The sequence below is a fragment of the Triticum aestivum genome, chromosome 2A (assembly GCF_018294505.1).
Source record: "Triticum aestivum cultivar Chinese Spring chromosome 2A, IWGSC CS RefSeq v2.1, whole genome shotgun sequence".
In the NCBI taxonomy this organism is placed as follows: Eukaryota; Viridiplantae; Streptophyta; class Magnoliopsida; order Poales; family Poaceae; genus Triticum; species Triticum aestivum.
Genome location: NC_057797.1, coordinates 777943328 through 777957269, shown reverse-complemented (window position 1 = coordinate 777957269; position 13942 = coordinate 777943328). Strand labels below are relative to the sequence as shown.

The 13942-nt window shown below is 45.8% G+C and overlaps 1 protein-coding gene across 1 annotated transcript; it reads left to right on the top strand.

The window, feature by feature from the left end:
- Positions 1-12033: 12033 nt before the first annotated feature.
- LOC606365 (peroxidase) lies at positions 12034-13449 on the top strand. The gene has a single exon (XM_044598404.1). The coding sequence runs from the start codon at positions 12119-12121 to the stop codon at positions 13142-13144; it is 1026 nt and encodes a 341-aa protein (XP_044454339.1). The 5' UTR covers positions 12034-12118; the 3' UTR covers positions 13145-13449.
- Positions 13450-13942: the final 493 nt, after the last annotated feature.

The window sequence follows — 13942 nt, the reverse complement described above, 5'->3', positions numbered from 1 at the left end:
TTCCACCTATAGTGCTATATCCATGGCTCACGCTCATGTATTGCGTGAAGATTGAAAAAGTTTTGAAAAAGTTAGAGTATGAAACAATTGCTTGGCTTGTCATCGGGGTTGTGCATGATTTAAATACTTTGTGTGGGGAAGATGGAGCATAACCAGACTATATGATTTTGTAGGGATAACTTTCTTTAGCCATGTTATTTTGAGAAGACATAATTGCTTTGTTAGTATGCTTGAAGTATTATTATTTTCTATGTCAATATAAACTTTTGTCTTGAATCTTTCTAATCTGAATATTCATACCACAATTAAGAAGATTTGCATTGAAATTATGCCAAGTAGCACTCCGCATCAAAAATTCTCTTTTTATCATTTACCTACTCGAGGACGAGCAGGAATTAAGCTTGGGGATGTCTGATACGTCTCCAACGTATCTATAATTTTTGATTGCTCCATGCTATATTATCTACTGTTTTGGACTATATTGGGCTTTATTTTCCACTTTTATATTATTTTTGGGACTAACCTATTAACCGGAGGCCCAGCCCAGAATTGTTGTTTTTTGCCTATTTCAGTGTTTCGGATAAACGGAATATCAAACGGAGTCCAAACGGAATAAAATCTTCGGAAACGTGATTTTCTCACCGAACGTGATCCAGGAGACTTGGACCCTACTGCAAGGGATCAAAGAGGAGGTCACGAGGGTAGGGGGCGCCCCCCCCTAGGGCGCGCCCCTGCCTTGTGGGCCCCTCGGTGCTCCACCGACGTACTCCTTCCGTCTATATATACACACGTACCCCCAAACGATCAGAACAGGAGCCAAAAACCTAATTCCACCGCCGCAACTTTCTGTATCCACGAGATCCCATCTTGGGGCCTATTCCGGAGCTCCGCCGGAAGAGGGCCGTCATCACGGAGGGCTTCTACATCATCCTAGCCCCTCCGATGAAGTGTGAGTAGTTTACCTCAGACCTTTGGGTCCATAGTTAGTAGCTAGATGGCTTCTTCTCTCTCTTTGAATCTCAATACAATGTTCTCCCCCTCTCTTATGGAGATCTATTCAATGTAATCTTCTTTTTGCGGTGTGTTTGTTGAGACCGATGAATTGTGGGTTTATGATCAAGTCTATCTATGAATAATATTTGAATCTTCTCTGAATTCTTTTATGAATGATTGGTTATCTTTGCAAGTCTCTTTGAATTATCCGTTTGGTTTGGCCAACTAGATTGGTAGTTCTTGCCATGGGAGAAGTGCTTAGCTTTGGGTTCGATCTTGCGGTGTCCTTACCCAGTGACAGAAGGGGCAGCAAGGCACGTATTGCATCGTTGCCATCGAGGATAACAAGATGGGGTTTATTTCATATTGCATGAATTTATCTCTCTACATCATGTCATCTGATTAAAGTGTTACTCTATTTTTAACTTAATACTCTAGATGCATGCTGGATAGCGGTCGATGAGTGGAGTAATAGTAGTAGATGCAGAATCGTTTCGATCTACTTGTCACGGACGTGATGCCTATGTACATGATCATGCCTAGATATTCTCATAACTATGCTCAATTCTGTCAATTGCTCAACACTAATTTGTTCACCCACCGTAGAATACTTATGCTCTTGAGAGAAGCCACTAGTGAAACCTATAGCCCCCAGGTCTATTCTCATCATATCAATCTCCATTACTTTAATATTGCTTTGCTTTTTTACTTTGCCTTTACTTTTTACTTTGCATTTTTATACCAAAAATACCAAAAATATTATATCTATCAGATCTCACTCTCGTAAGTGATCGTGAAGGGCTTGACAACCCCTAATCGCGTTGGTTGCGAGTAGCTATCGCTTTGTGCAGGTACGAGGAACTTGAGCGTGGGCTCCTACTGGATTGATACCTTGGTTCTCAAAAGCTGAGGGAAATACTTACGCTACTCTGCTGCATCATCACTTCCTCTTCGGGGAAAATCAACAAGCTCAAGATGTAGCAATAGGTTTTATTTAACTAATCCAAAAGAAATATATTCAAATTACAATGCATGGATGCAATCAATTAATAAGGAAAAACTAAATCAATCATAGTACATAATAAGCATCATCGAATATAATCTCGAATACGTCGTCTCAAATAATAGATATAATCTCGAATACATCGTCTCGAATAATATATATAATCTCGAATAAATCATCTCGAATATTATATATCGAATACATCACTAGCTAGCTAGCTAGCTAATAAAAATCGAATACTAGAGAGTAATCTAGGCGGTGGACAACCAAAGTGAAGGAACCATCACTGGATCATAGCTCGGGTGATCTTCCCAAAGAACCTGCCAGGTATTGGAGAACCTGACGTCCATAGCAGCCATGTAGCGATGGACGTGCTCGTCCTCCTCCCTGACACGGCGACGTACCACCTCTGGCGGGGCCGGCTCCCTCCGCACCAAAAGTGGCCCACGCGAACGCCATCAAAGGAGATGAGGGTCGACGACGGGACCCAGGGCCAGGTTCCTCACCAAGCGTCACGCCCCTGAAGGTTGCACCTCCCAGTGCCAGCCCGGCGGAGCCCAGTCCCGGACATGGGTCCTCTGAAGCAGGACGTCGTTGCGAACGGGTCGACGGCGAGGATGCGGGCCGGGCATCGTCGACAACAAATACTATATGCCGCAAAAGTAAAGTAACATTTTTAAATGATGGATTGTGATTTAATATATGCAAATTCTAAATTTTATAACTAAAACTAACATTTCTAATATTTCTATAACTAAAACAAACATTTCTAATATTTCTATAACTAAAAAACATTTCTATATAACTAACATTTCTAATATAACTAACATTTCTAATATAACTAACATTTCTATATAACTAACATTTCTAATATTTCTATATAACTAACATTTCTAATATTTCTATAACTAAAAAACATTTCTATATAACTAACATTTCAAATAATTCTATAACTAAAAATAGAAAGATTGCTAACATTTCTATAACAATGTGTGTGTGTGTGTGTGGTACATGGAGGCCGGGGCAGGAGCTCATCGGCGAGGCGCGACGACGGGGGGCGGCGACGGGGACGGGGACGGAGATGGAGACGGCGACGGGGACGGGGCGGCGACGACGGGGATGGGGACGGGCCGGGCGGGGACGACAGGAGGACGGGGCGCGGAGCGGCGACGGGGACGACGGGGACGGGGACGGCAACGGACGGCGACGGGGACGGCGACGGGGACGGCGACGGGGGCAGCGATGAGGGGCGGCGACGACGGGGCAGAGGGGAAATAAGCAGAGGGAGAGATGAGAAATTGACAAATTTTGTGAAGTGTTTTCTTATATAGAACAACCTTTAGTACCGGTTGGAGCCACCCAACCAGTATTAAAGGTCTGTTTTGGCCAGGCCAAGCGGCGGGAACGGCACCCCTTTAGTACCGGGTGGTGGCTCCAACCGGTACTAAAGGCCCCCCTTTAGTACCGGTTGGAGCCACCACCCGGTACTAAAGGGGGTGCGCTGGCGCAGGTGCGGTGCGTCATGTTTAGTCCCACCTCGCTAGCCGAGGGGCGTCCGCACTGGTTTATAAGCCCGAGTGCGGTAGCTCCCTCGAGCTCCTCTCCAAAGCAGACCTACTAGGCCTAAATGTTCTGTGCTACCCTGTGGTCTTACTGGGCCTTTGCGGGCCTGCATCCTGGCCCAACAACAGGTTGGGTTTCTAGTCATATGCAGGCCGCTGTGGCGCAGTAGGTGGGCTTTTTTTCCTTATTTTTTGCTTTATTTATTTTTGTTTTATTTATTTTTGAGTTGTTTTTGCTGTATTTAGTGTTTCTTTGTGAATATTTTTGCTTTAGGTACAAAAAATTACAAACTTTCTGTTAGTACCGGTAGTTTACAAATTTGAATACTTTAAATTTTGAATTATTTGAAATTTGTGTGAATCACTAGTTTGTGAATAACTTAACTTTGAAAATAGATTTTCCAGTGATTCTTTTTTCTTATGTTTAATATTAGTGTGTTTTATCATTATATTCAATTTGGTAATGCTTAGGTTATTTAAAAAATGAAATGCCTTTGTAACGAATGAGTTTTCGTCCGAAACCCTGATACTTCGAAAGAGATTGTCCATTTTGTACACGAAGTGCATCCAGTTTTTGCGGTAACCCTCTCTACTTTTTTGCACATGCTATGTGGGTGAAGTTATGGTACCATGCCAACTTTCAACCATTTTTGAGTTCATTTGAAATGCTTTTCAATTTTAGGGTCATTAGCTGAAAAAATCAGTAAATGCATGAAAGAATTTGCTTGCACATAAAATTTCTTCGCGTTTCAAATGCCAAAACACATAACTAGCTACCCTAACTATTACAGAGATTCCCTCCTGGGTGTGAAACACAGAAGAAAGTGATGATAGTGAAGCCGATCACATCCCAGATCTTTGGGTGTGAAACTTTTTCTTCGCGTGTGTCCCTTTGCGCCATAGCCATGGAAAATCTTCATCATTTAACTGGACGCTCGGGTCAATATTCACTGTGAATGGAGCAATTTCATCAAACTTTTCATAATCTGCTGACATGTCTGTCTTGTCATCCACTCCCATGATGTTTCTCTTCCCAGAAAGAATTATGTGCCGCTTTGGCTCATCCTACGATGCATTCGTTTCCTTATCTTTTCTTTTTCTCGGCTTGGTAGACATGTCTTTCACATAGAAAACCTGTGCCACATCATTGGCTAGGACGAATGGTTCGTCTGCATACGCAAGATTGTTAAGATCCACTGTTGTCATTCCGTACTGCGGGTCTTCCGTTACCCCGTCTCGTGTCATATTGACCCATTTGCACCGAAACAAAGGGACCTTCAAACCACGTCGATAGTCAAGTTCCCATATGTCCTGTATATAACCATAATATGTTTCCTTTACCGTCTTGGTTTCTGCATCAAAGCGGACACCACTGTTTTGGTTGATGCTCTTCTTATCTTGGCAATCATGTAAAATGTATTACCATTTATCTCGTACCCTTTGAAAGTCATTATATTCGAAGATGGTAACTGGGACAGCAAGTACAAGTCATCTTCAATAGAGGCGTCATGCATGGTACATGTCTGCAACTAGCTGGCGAAACTCCTGGTTTGTTCACGTGTAATCCAGTGATCAGACCACTCCGGGTGTTTGGAGCGTAGCAAATTCTTGTGTTCATCCATATAAGGAGCCACCAAGGTGGAATTCTGTAGAACTGTGTAGTGTGCTTCAGTGAGAGAATGTCCGTCCATACATATTGTTTGTTCCCCTCCTAGCATGCCTTTTCCATCCAGTCTGCCCTTATGCCGCGATTCAGGAACACCAATCGGCTTAAGGTCAGGAATAAAGTTAATACAAAACTCAAAGACCTCCTCATTTTCATGGTCCTTGGAGATGCTTCCTTCTGGCCTAGCACGGTTATGAACATATTTCTTTAAGACTCTCATGAACCTCTCAAAGGGGAACATATTGTGTAGAAATACAGTACCCAAAACATTAATCTCTTCGCATAGGTGAACTAGGACGTGCGTCATGATGTTGAAGAAGGATGGTGGGAACACCAACTCGAAACTGACAAGACATTGCACCAAATCATTCTCTAACTTTGGTATGATTTCTGGATCGATTACCTTCTGAGATTGCATTGAGGAATGCACATAGCTTCACAATGGCTAATCGAACGTTTTCCGGTAGAAGCCCCCTCAATGCAACCTGAAGCAGTTGCGTCATAATCACGTGGCAGTCATGAGAGTTTAGGTTTTGGAACTTTTTCTCTGCCATGTTTATTATTCCCTTTATATTCGACGAGAAGCCAGATGGTACCTTAATACTGAGCAGGCATTCAAAGAAGATTTCCTTCTCTTCTTTGGTAAGAGTGTAGCTTGCATGATCCTGATGTATGTCGTCTTTTCCGTCATATGTTGCTGGTCCTCCCGTGCCTCAGGTGTATCTTTTGTCTTCCCATACACGCCCAAGAAGCCAAGCAGGGTCACACAAAGATTCTTCTTCACGTGCATCACGTCGATTGCGGAGCGGACCTCTAGGTCTTTCCAAAAGGGCAGGTCCCAAAATATAGATGTCTTCTTCCACATGGGTGCACGTCCGTCAGCGTCATCCGGAACAGGTTGTCCACCAAGACCCTTTCCAAAGACCACCTTCAAATCCTTGACCATGTCATGTACATCAGCACCAGTACGGTGGCGAGGCTTCGTCCGGTGATCCGCCTCACCTTTGAAATGCTTGCCTTTCTTTCTTACGGGATGCCTGCTCGGAAGAAATCGACGATGTCCCAGGTACACATTCTTCTTACAATTAGCCAAATATATACTATCGGTATCGTCCAAACAGTGCGTGCATGCACGGTATCCCTTGTTTGTCTGTCCTGGAAGGTTACTGAGAGCAGGCCAATCATTGATGGTCATGAACAGCAATGCCTTTAGGTCAAATTCTTCCCCCATGTGCTCATCCCACGCACGTACACCTGTTCCATTCCATAGTTGTAAGAGTTCTTCAACTAATGGCCTTAGGTACACATCAATGTCGTTGTCGGGTTGCTTAGGGCCTTGGATGAGCACTGGCATCATAATGAACTTCCGCTTCATGCACAACCAAGGAGGAAGGTTATACAAACATAGAGTCACACGCCAGGTGCTATGGTTGCTGCTCTGCTCCCCAAAAGGATTAATGCCATCTGCGCTTAGACCAAACCATACGTTCCTTGCGTCATCTGCAAACTCCTTCCCGTACTTTCTTTCGATTTTTCTCCATTGCGACCCGTCAGCGTGTACTCTCAACTTTCCGTCTTTATTACGGTCTTCTTTGTGCCATCGCATCGCCTTGGCATGCTCTTTGTTTTGGAACAAATGTTTCAACCGTGGTATTATAGGAGCTGAAGGAAATATGCCCTAGAGGCAATAATAAAGTTATTATTTATTTCCTTATTTCATGATAAATGTTTATTATTCATGCAAGAATTGTATTAACCGGAAACATAATACATGTGTGAATACATAGACAAACAGAGTGTCACTAGTATGCCTCTACTTGACTAGCTCGTTAATCGAAGATGGTTATGTTTCCTAACCATAAACAAAAGAGTTGTTATTTGATTAACAGGATCACATCATTAGTTGAATGATTTGATTGACATGACCCATTCCATTAGCTTAGCACCCGATCGTTTAGTATGTTGCTATTGCTTTCTTCATGACTTATACATGTTCCTATGACTATGAGATTATGCGACTTCCGTTTGCCATAGGAACACTTTGTGTGCTACCAAATGTCACAACGTAACTGGGTGATTATAAAGGAGCTCTACAGGTGTCTCCAAAGGTACATGTTGGGTTGGCGTATTTCGAGATTAGGATTTGTCACTCCGATTGTCGGAGAGGTATCTCTGGGCCCTCTCGGTAATGCACATCACTTAAGCCTTGCAAGCATTGCAACTAATGAGTTAGTTGCGGGATGATGTATTACAAAACGAGTAAAGAGACTTGCCGGTAACGAGATTGAACTAGGTATGGGATACCGACGATCGAATCTCGGGCAAGTAACATACCGATGACAAAGGGAACAATGTATGTTGTTATGCGGTCTAACCGATAAAAGATCTTTGTAGAATATGTAGGAGCCAATATGAGCATCCAGGTTCCGCTATTGGTTATTGACCGGAGACGTGTCTCGGTCATGTCTACATTGTTCTCGAACCCGTAGGGTCCGCACGCTTAAGGTTACGATGACAGTTATATTATGAGTTTATGCATTTTGATGTACCGAAGGTTGTTCGGAGTCCCGGATGTGATCACGGACATGACGAGGAGTATCGAAATGGTCGAGACATAAAGATTGATATATTGGAAGCCTATGTTTGGATATCGGCCTTAGTGGGCCTTAGTGGAAGAAGAGAAGAGGCAGCCAGGGCTGGGCCGCGTGCCCCTCCACCCCTAGTTCGAATAGGACAAGGAGAGAGGGGGCCGGCGCCCCCCTCCTTCTCTCTCTCTCTTTTCCCACCTCACGAATCCTATTCCAACTAGGAAAGGGGGGAGTCCTACTCCCAGAGGGAGTAGGACTCCTCCTGGCGCGCCTCTCCTGGCCGGCCGGCCCCCCTCCCTTGAACCTTTATATACGGAGGCAGGGGCACCCCCTAGAGACACAAGTTGATCCACGTGATCATATTCTTAGCCGTGTGTGGTGCCCCCTTCCACCATAGCCCTCGATAATATTGTAGCGATGCTTAGGCGAAGCCCTGCGACGGTAGTACATCAAGATCGTCACCACGCCGTCGTGCTGACGGAACTCTTCCCCGACACTTTGCTGGATCGGAGTCCGGGGTTCGTCATCGAGCTGAACGTGTGCCAAGAACTCGGAGGTGCCGGAATAACGGTGCTTGGATCGGTCGAACCGTGAAGACGTATGACTACATCAACCACGTTGTGCTAACGCTTCCGTTGTCGGTCTACAAGGGTACGTAGATCACACTCTCCCCTCTCATTGCTATGCATCACCATGATCTTGCGTGTGCGTAGGAAATTTTTTGAAATTACTACGTTCCCCAACAGGAGCATACCACATCACCTTGGCAGGAATCTTCTTCCTGGGGCGCTCGCCCTCGACATCACCAGGGTCATCGCGGCTGATCTTATAGCGCAATGCACCGCATACCGGGCAAGCGTTCAAATCCTCGTACTCACCGCAGTAGAGGATGCAATCATTAGGGCATGCATGTATCTTCTGCACCTCTAACCCTAGAGGGCAGACAGCCTTCTTTGCTTCGTACATACTCTCGGGCAATTCGTTGTCCTTTGGAAGCATATTCTTTATCATTACCAGCAACTTTCCAAATCCCTTATCAGATACACCATTCTCTGCCTTCTATTGTAGCAATTCCAGTGTGGTGCCCAATTTTTTCTTGTCACCTACGCAATTCGGGTACAATAGTTTTTGTGCTCCTCTAACATGCGCTGCAACTTCTTCTTCTCCAAATTACTTGCGCAATTTCTCTTTGCATCGGCAATGGCCCAACCTAGATCATCAACGGGCTCATCCGATGCCTCTTCTTCAGCTTCTTCCCGCATTGCCGGCTCAGCTTCTTCCCGCATTACCGGCTCAGCTTCTTCCCTCATTGTTGTATCATCGTATTCAGGGAACCCATGGCTAGGATAGCTGTCGTCGTCCTCTTCTTCTTCATTATCTTCCATCATAACCCCTCTTTCTCCATGCTTGGTCCAAACATTATAGTGGGGCATGAAACCGGACTCAAACAGGTGGACATGAATGGTTCTTGACGTAGAGTAATTGTGACCATTTTTACAGCCAGCACATGGACAAGGCATAAAACCATTCGCCCGCTTGTTTGCCTCAGCCGCAAGCAGAAAAGTACGCACGCCATTAATGAACTCGGAAGAGCATCGGTCATCGTACATCCATTGCCGGCTCATCTTCAATACACAGCACCGAAAACACCAAATTAATACAATACATAAAGTTCATACATAAAGATCATACAACACTTAAATGCAACAAACAAATAACTCTCTAGCTAAAGAATTTAAATGCAACAACAAATGAGATCAAGATCGCAACTAAGGTAACAATTGATCCAACAACATAATGATACCAAGCCTCACTATGAATGGCATATTTTCTAATCTTTCTAATCTTCAAGCGCATTTTCTCCATCTTAATCTTGTGATCATCGACGACATCGGCAACATGCAACTCCAATTCCATCTTCTCCCCCTCAATTCTTTTCAATTTTTCCTTCAAATCCTCGTTTTCTCTTTCAACTAAATTTAACCTCTCGACAACAGGGTCGGTTGGAATTTCCAGTTCAACTACCTCCTACATACAAATATCTATGTCAACTTGTTGGGCATAATTTGTCATAAACACGAAATGCAATGAATAGTTTTAAAAGAGAATATACCACATCCGAATCATAACCCGGACGAGGGCCTACGGGGACGGATATCAAAACCATGGCACTATGTATAACAAACAACGTATGGGTAAGATAATTATACGAGTAACTATATATCCAAATCACACAAACATCAATTTTTTATATAAAACTTCATGAACAAGAGGCTCACCACAAGGTGGTGCCGGCGACGGGACGTTGCGGGCGATCGACGGTGGTTACGACGGAGATTTAGAAGGCACTAAGTAAGCCACACCTACATATGCAAACTAAGTGTTATTTTTGACCCCAGATTGCATATAAATCAAATACTAGCACATATATATAATTCCTCCCAAATTACTAAACTCAAAAATCAAACACTATATAAAGCATTGCACGAGCTAATCTAGCAATGAGAGATGAAAGGACAAAGTTGCTAACCTTTGTGATCATTTGAATGGACGGGGGCCTTCAAATCTTGACAGATTTTGGGCAAACTGTGTGATGAGCTTGAGAGGAAGAGGGAAAAGAACAGAGAGGAGAGGGGAAAGGGGAAGAACAGAGCGAGCTCGGGTGGACGAAGGGTCTATGTAGGACGACCTTTAGTACCGGTTCGTGATACGAGCCGGTACTAAAGATGCTGGAGGGGCCCCGGACTGACAACATCCTGCCACCACTCACTTTAGTACCGGTTCGTGGCACGAACCGGTGCTAAAGGTTCACCACGAACCGGTACTAATGATGTCCGCCCGCCTAGCCGTTGGAACCGGCACTAATGGACACATTAGTGCCGGCTCAAATTCAAACCGGCACTAATGTGCTTCACATTTAACCCTTTTTCTACTAGTGACAGCCACCGCTCCCGAGACCACAAGGGGAAGCGCCCCACCGAGGAAGTGTGAAATCTAATGGCCCTCTCTTATTTTAGGTTAGTAGTATTAAGTTAGTTGTGTGATGAACTCTGTTAGACCCTTTTGGATCGGATTGTGATGAACTTTGAATGTTATATTTATGTCGAATTGTTATGTTTATATGTTATATGTATGATGGATTACTATGTTCATATGTTGATTTACATAGTTTACATACTGGGCATGGTTTTGTATAGATTTGTGGTAGGACATATAAGGGGCATGCAGGTATGGAGTGGGGAAAATGCAGACTGTCCGATTACCTCCGGCGGACGCATCTGCAGGTGTATAGATGCTCCTCTAACGGTAGCTTTCAGTGGACATGCATATGCATGCAAAGAAGAACAAGTCTTCGTCCATTCATTTATTTATTTGCTGATGATGATGAAGGAGAAGGAGGTGCGACGATAGAAGAGCAAATGACTTTTTGGATAGGAGCTAGGAAAGCACGCGTCCATACCATGTCCATGACTGACCCGATCCAGTGTACGTACGTAGCTAATATAGTAGTGTTGTGGTACAGTGCAGCACGTGCCCGGCGCCGGCGGCGAACTTTCAGCGGCTTTATTTTCTCATGCATGTGGTACGTAGCTTTGCATGCATCGTCCGAGAGATAAGACGACACTTGACCCCCAACTAACCACACCTATAGCTTAATTATCTTTTTCTTTTGCGGGATATAGCTTAATTATCTTCGGTGGCCGCCATTAACTAATCAATCGCTCAACCCGTAGCTTGGTGTCGTTCAGAATGATTCCATATCCGTTAGATCCAACTGGATGCTCTTGCTTGCTCCGTAGATTATACCTTGCCAAATTAGCAAATACGTGCTCGATTCATGCAATCTGTCGAGCAATCTATGCCGCTTTTTTCCTTGCATATATACTATAATAATATACTAAGTGTGTCCAACATGCACGTCACTGTGGTGTTAGGTGAAAGTTCACGTGGAAACAAGGAGGAAAGTTCGAGGAAGAGACACGATCCAGCTGAGGTACCCTACCCGGCCAGTTGATTTTCTTGACCTTTGTCCATGCAACTTGCACATGTTGCATGTCCCTCTTTAATTTGCAATTAGTCTCTCTCTTTCTGCGACTAGTCTTCTCTCTTCTCTAGTTAATCTCCACGACTTGAACATCGCATGTGGATCAGATCGAGCCAGCCAGCTCGGTCGGAGGTGACTAGCCGTTCGGTGTATAAATAGCAAGGGGTTAGCGGCTATCTTGTGCAAGCCACACGACCCTCCCTCCCTCAGACGTAGGTCACTAGCTAAGGTCTGCAAGAAGCTAGAAGCTCAGCTTCAGCGATGGCGTCCAGAGCAGCAGCGGCCATCGCCGTCCTGGCCTTGGTCTGCGCCGCCGTCCACTCGTCGGAGGGCCAGCTCTCACCCAACTTCCACGCCGCGACGTGCCCGGACCTGGAGCACATCGTGGAGTTCCACGTCGCCGAGACGTTCCGCCGCGACGTGGGCGTGGCGCCGGCGCTCATCCGCATCCTCTTCCACGACTGCTTCCCGCAGGGCTGCGACGCGTCCGTGCTGCTCAAGGGCGCCGGCAGCGAGCTCAATGAGGTCCCCAACCAGACCCTCCGCCCCGTGGCGCTGGACCTCATCGAGCGCATCCGCGCCGCCGTGCACAGCGCCTGCGGGCCCACCGTCTCCTGCGCCGACATCACCGTGCTCGCCACCCGCGACTCCCTCGTCGAGGCCGGCGGGCCGCGCTTCGACGTCTCCCTCGGCCGCCGCGACGCCCTCGCCCCGGCGTCGTCCGCTCTCGTCGGCCTCCTGCCGGCGCCCTTCTTCGACGTGCCGACCCTCATCTCCTCCTTCAGCAACCGCAGCCTGGACGTGGCCGACCTGGTGTCCCTCTCCGGCGCGCACACCTTCGGCGTCGCCCACTGCCCGGCCTTCGAGGACCGCTTCAAGCCGGTGTTCGACACCAACCCGGCCATCGACTCCAAGTTCGCCACCTCTCTCCGGAACAAGTGCGCTGGGGACAACCCCGCCGGCACCCTGACCCAGAACCTCGACGTCCGCACCCCGGACGCCTTCGACAACAAGTACTACTTCGACCTGATCGCGAGGCAGGGCCTGTTCAAGTCGGACCAGGGCCTCATCGACCACCCCACCACCAAGCGCATGGCCACCCGCTTCTCGCTCAACCAGGGCGCCTTCTTCGAGCAGTTCGCCCGGTCCATGACCAAGATGAGCAACATGGACCTCCTCACCGGCAACAAGGGCGAGATCCGGAACAACTGCGCCGCCCCCAACAGGCGTGTCCAGGATATCGAGACCGCCACCACCGGCGACGAGGGGATCGCCGCCGACATGTGAGACATGTTCTATCGATGTAACGTAGTGTTGAGTGAGTGACCGTTAAGCCGGTGTGTTTTAAACTTTTAATTAATTGTGCAAGCATGTTGTCATAGTTAATAAGATGAGAGGTCAAATCGTATGCATCTTTTTCTCAGCGTGTGTGTGATCATCAGTAACTTCGTAATGTCTGACCAGGCTGTGATGCAAGCTTGTCTGAATTTCTTGTAATTTACACTCCGCCTTCTATAAAGTTAAGGCATGTAATTTGCGTGCTCTCTCTCAAAAAAAAAAGTAATATCCGACTGGGTCAGCTTCAAGACCAACTAGAAACGCAAAGTAGCGTGTCACTCTCAGTGTTACGTCTGGTGTCAACACAAAAAAGAGAAGCCGTCGGTGTCACGTGCTGTATGATGGTCAAGACGGCATAACCGGATAATTAGGCCGCCCGGAAACGGTGCTCCATCTCTCACTGTCAGTGTTACTGCATGACGGTCAATACATACAGCTTAAATACATAAGCCGAGAAATGCTTAACAAATGACATACATGTTCGGGATGTACTGTACTGGCACGTTACCAAAGTTTAATTTCTAGTTCGTCGCAGAAAAACGATTTCTGTAATGTCATGATAGATTATGAATACATTGGAAGTTTCTTCCGCAAAAAAAAAAAAAACAATTGTGTTTTTACGAGAAACTGACTTTTTTCTGCAAAAGAAAAACAGTGTCCTCTTTTAGAATTATCTATTGTACTAATTGAGTTACTTTTTTTAGGGGACTAATTTTTTTTAACGGGTAACTAGGGACGTTATTAAGC

Excerpts from the sequence above, each read along its gene's own strand:
- LOC606365 (XM_044598404.1), top strand. The coding sequence starts at position 12,119 with ATGGCGTCCAGAGCAGCAGCGGCCATCGCCGTCCTGGCCTTGGTCTGC.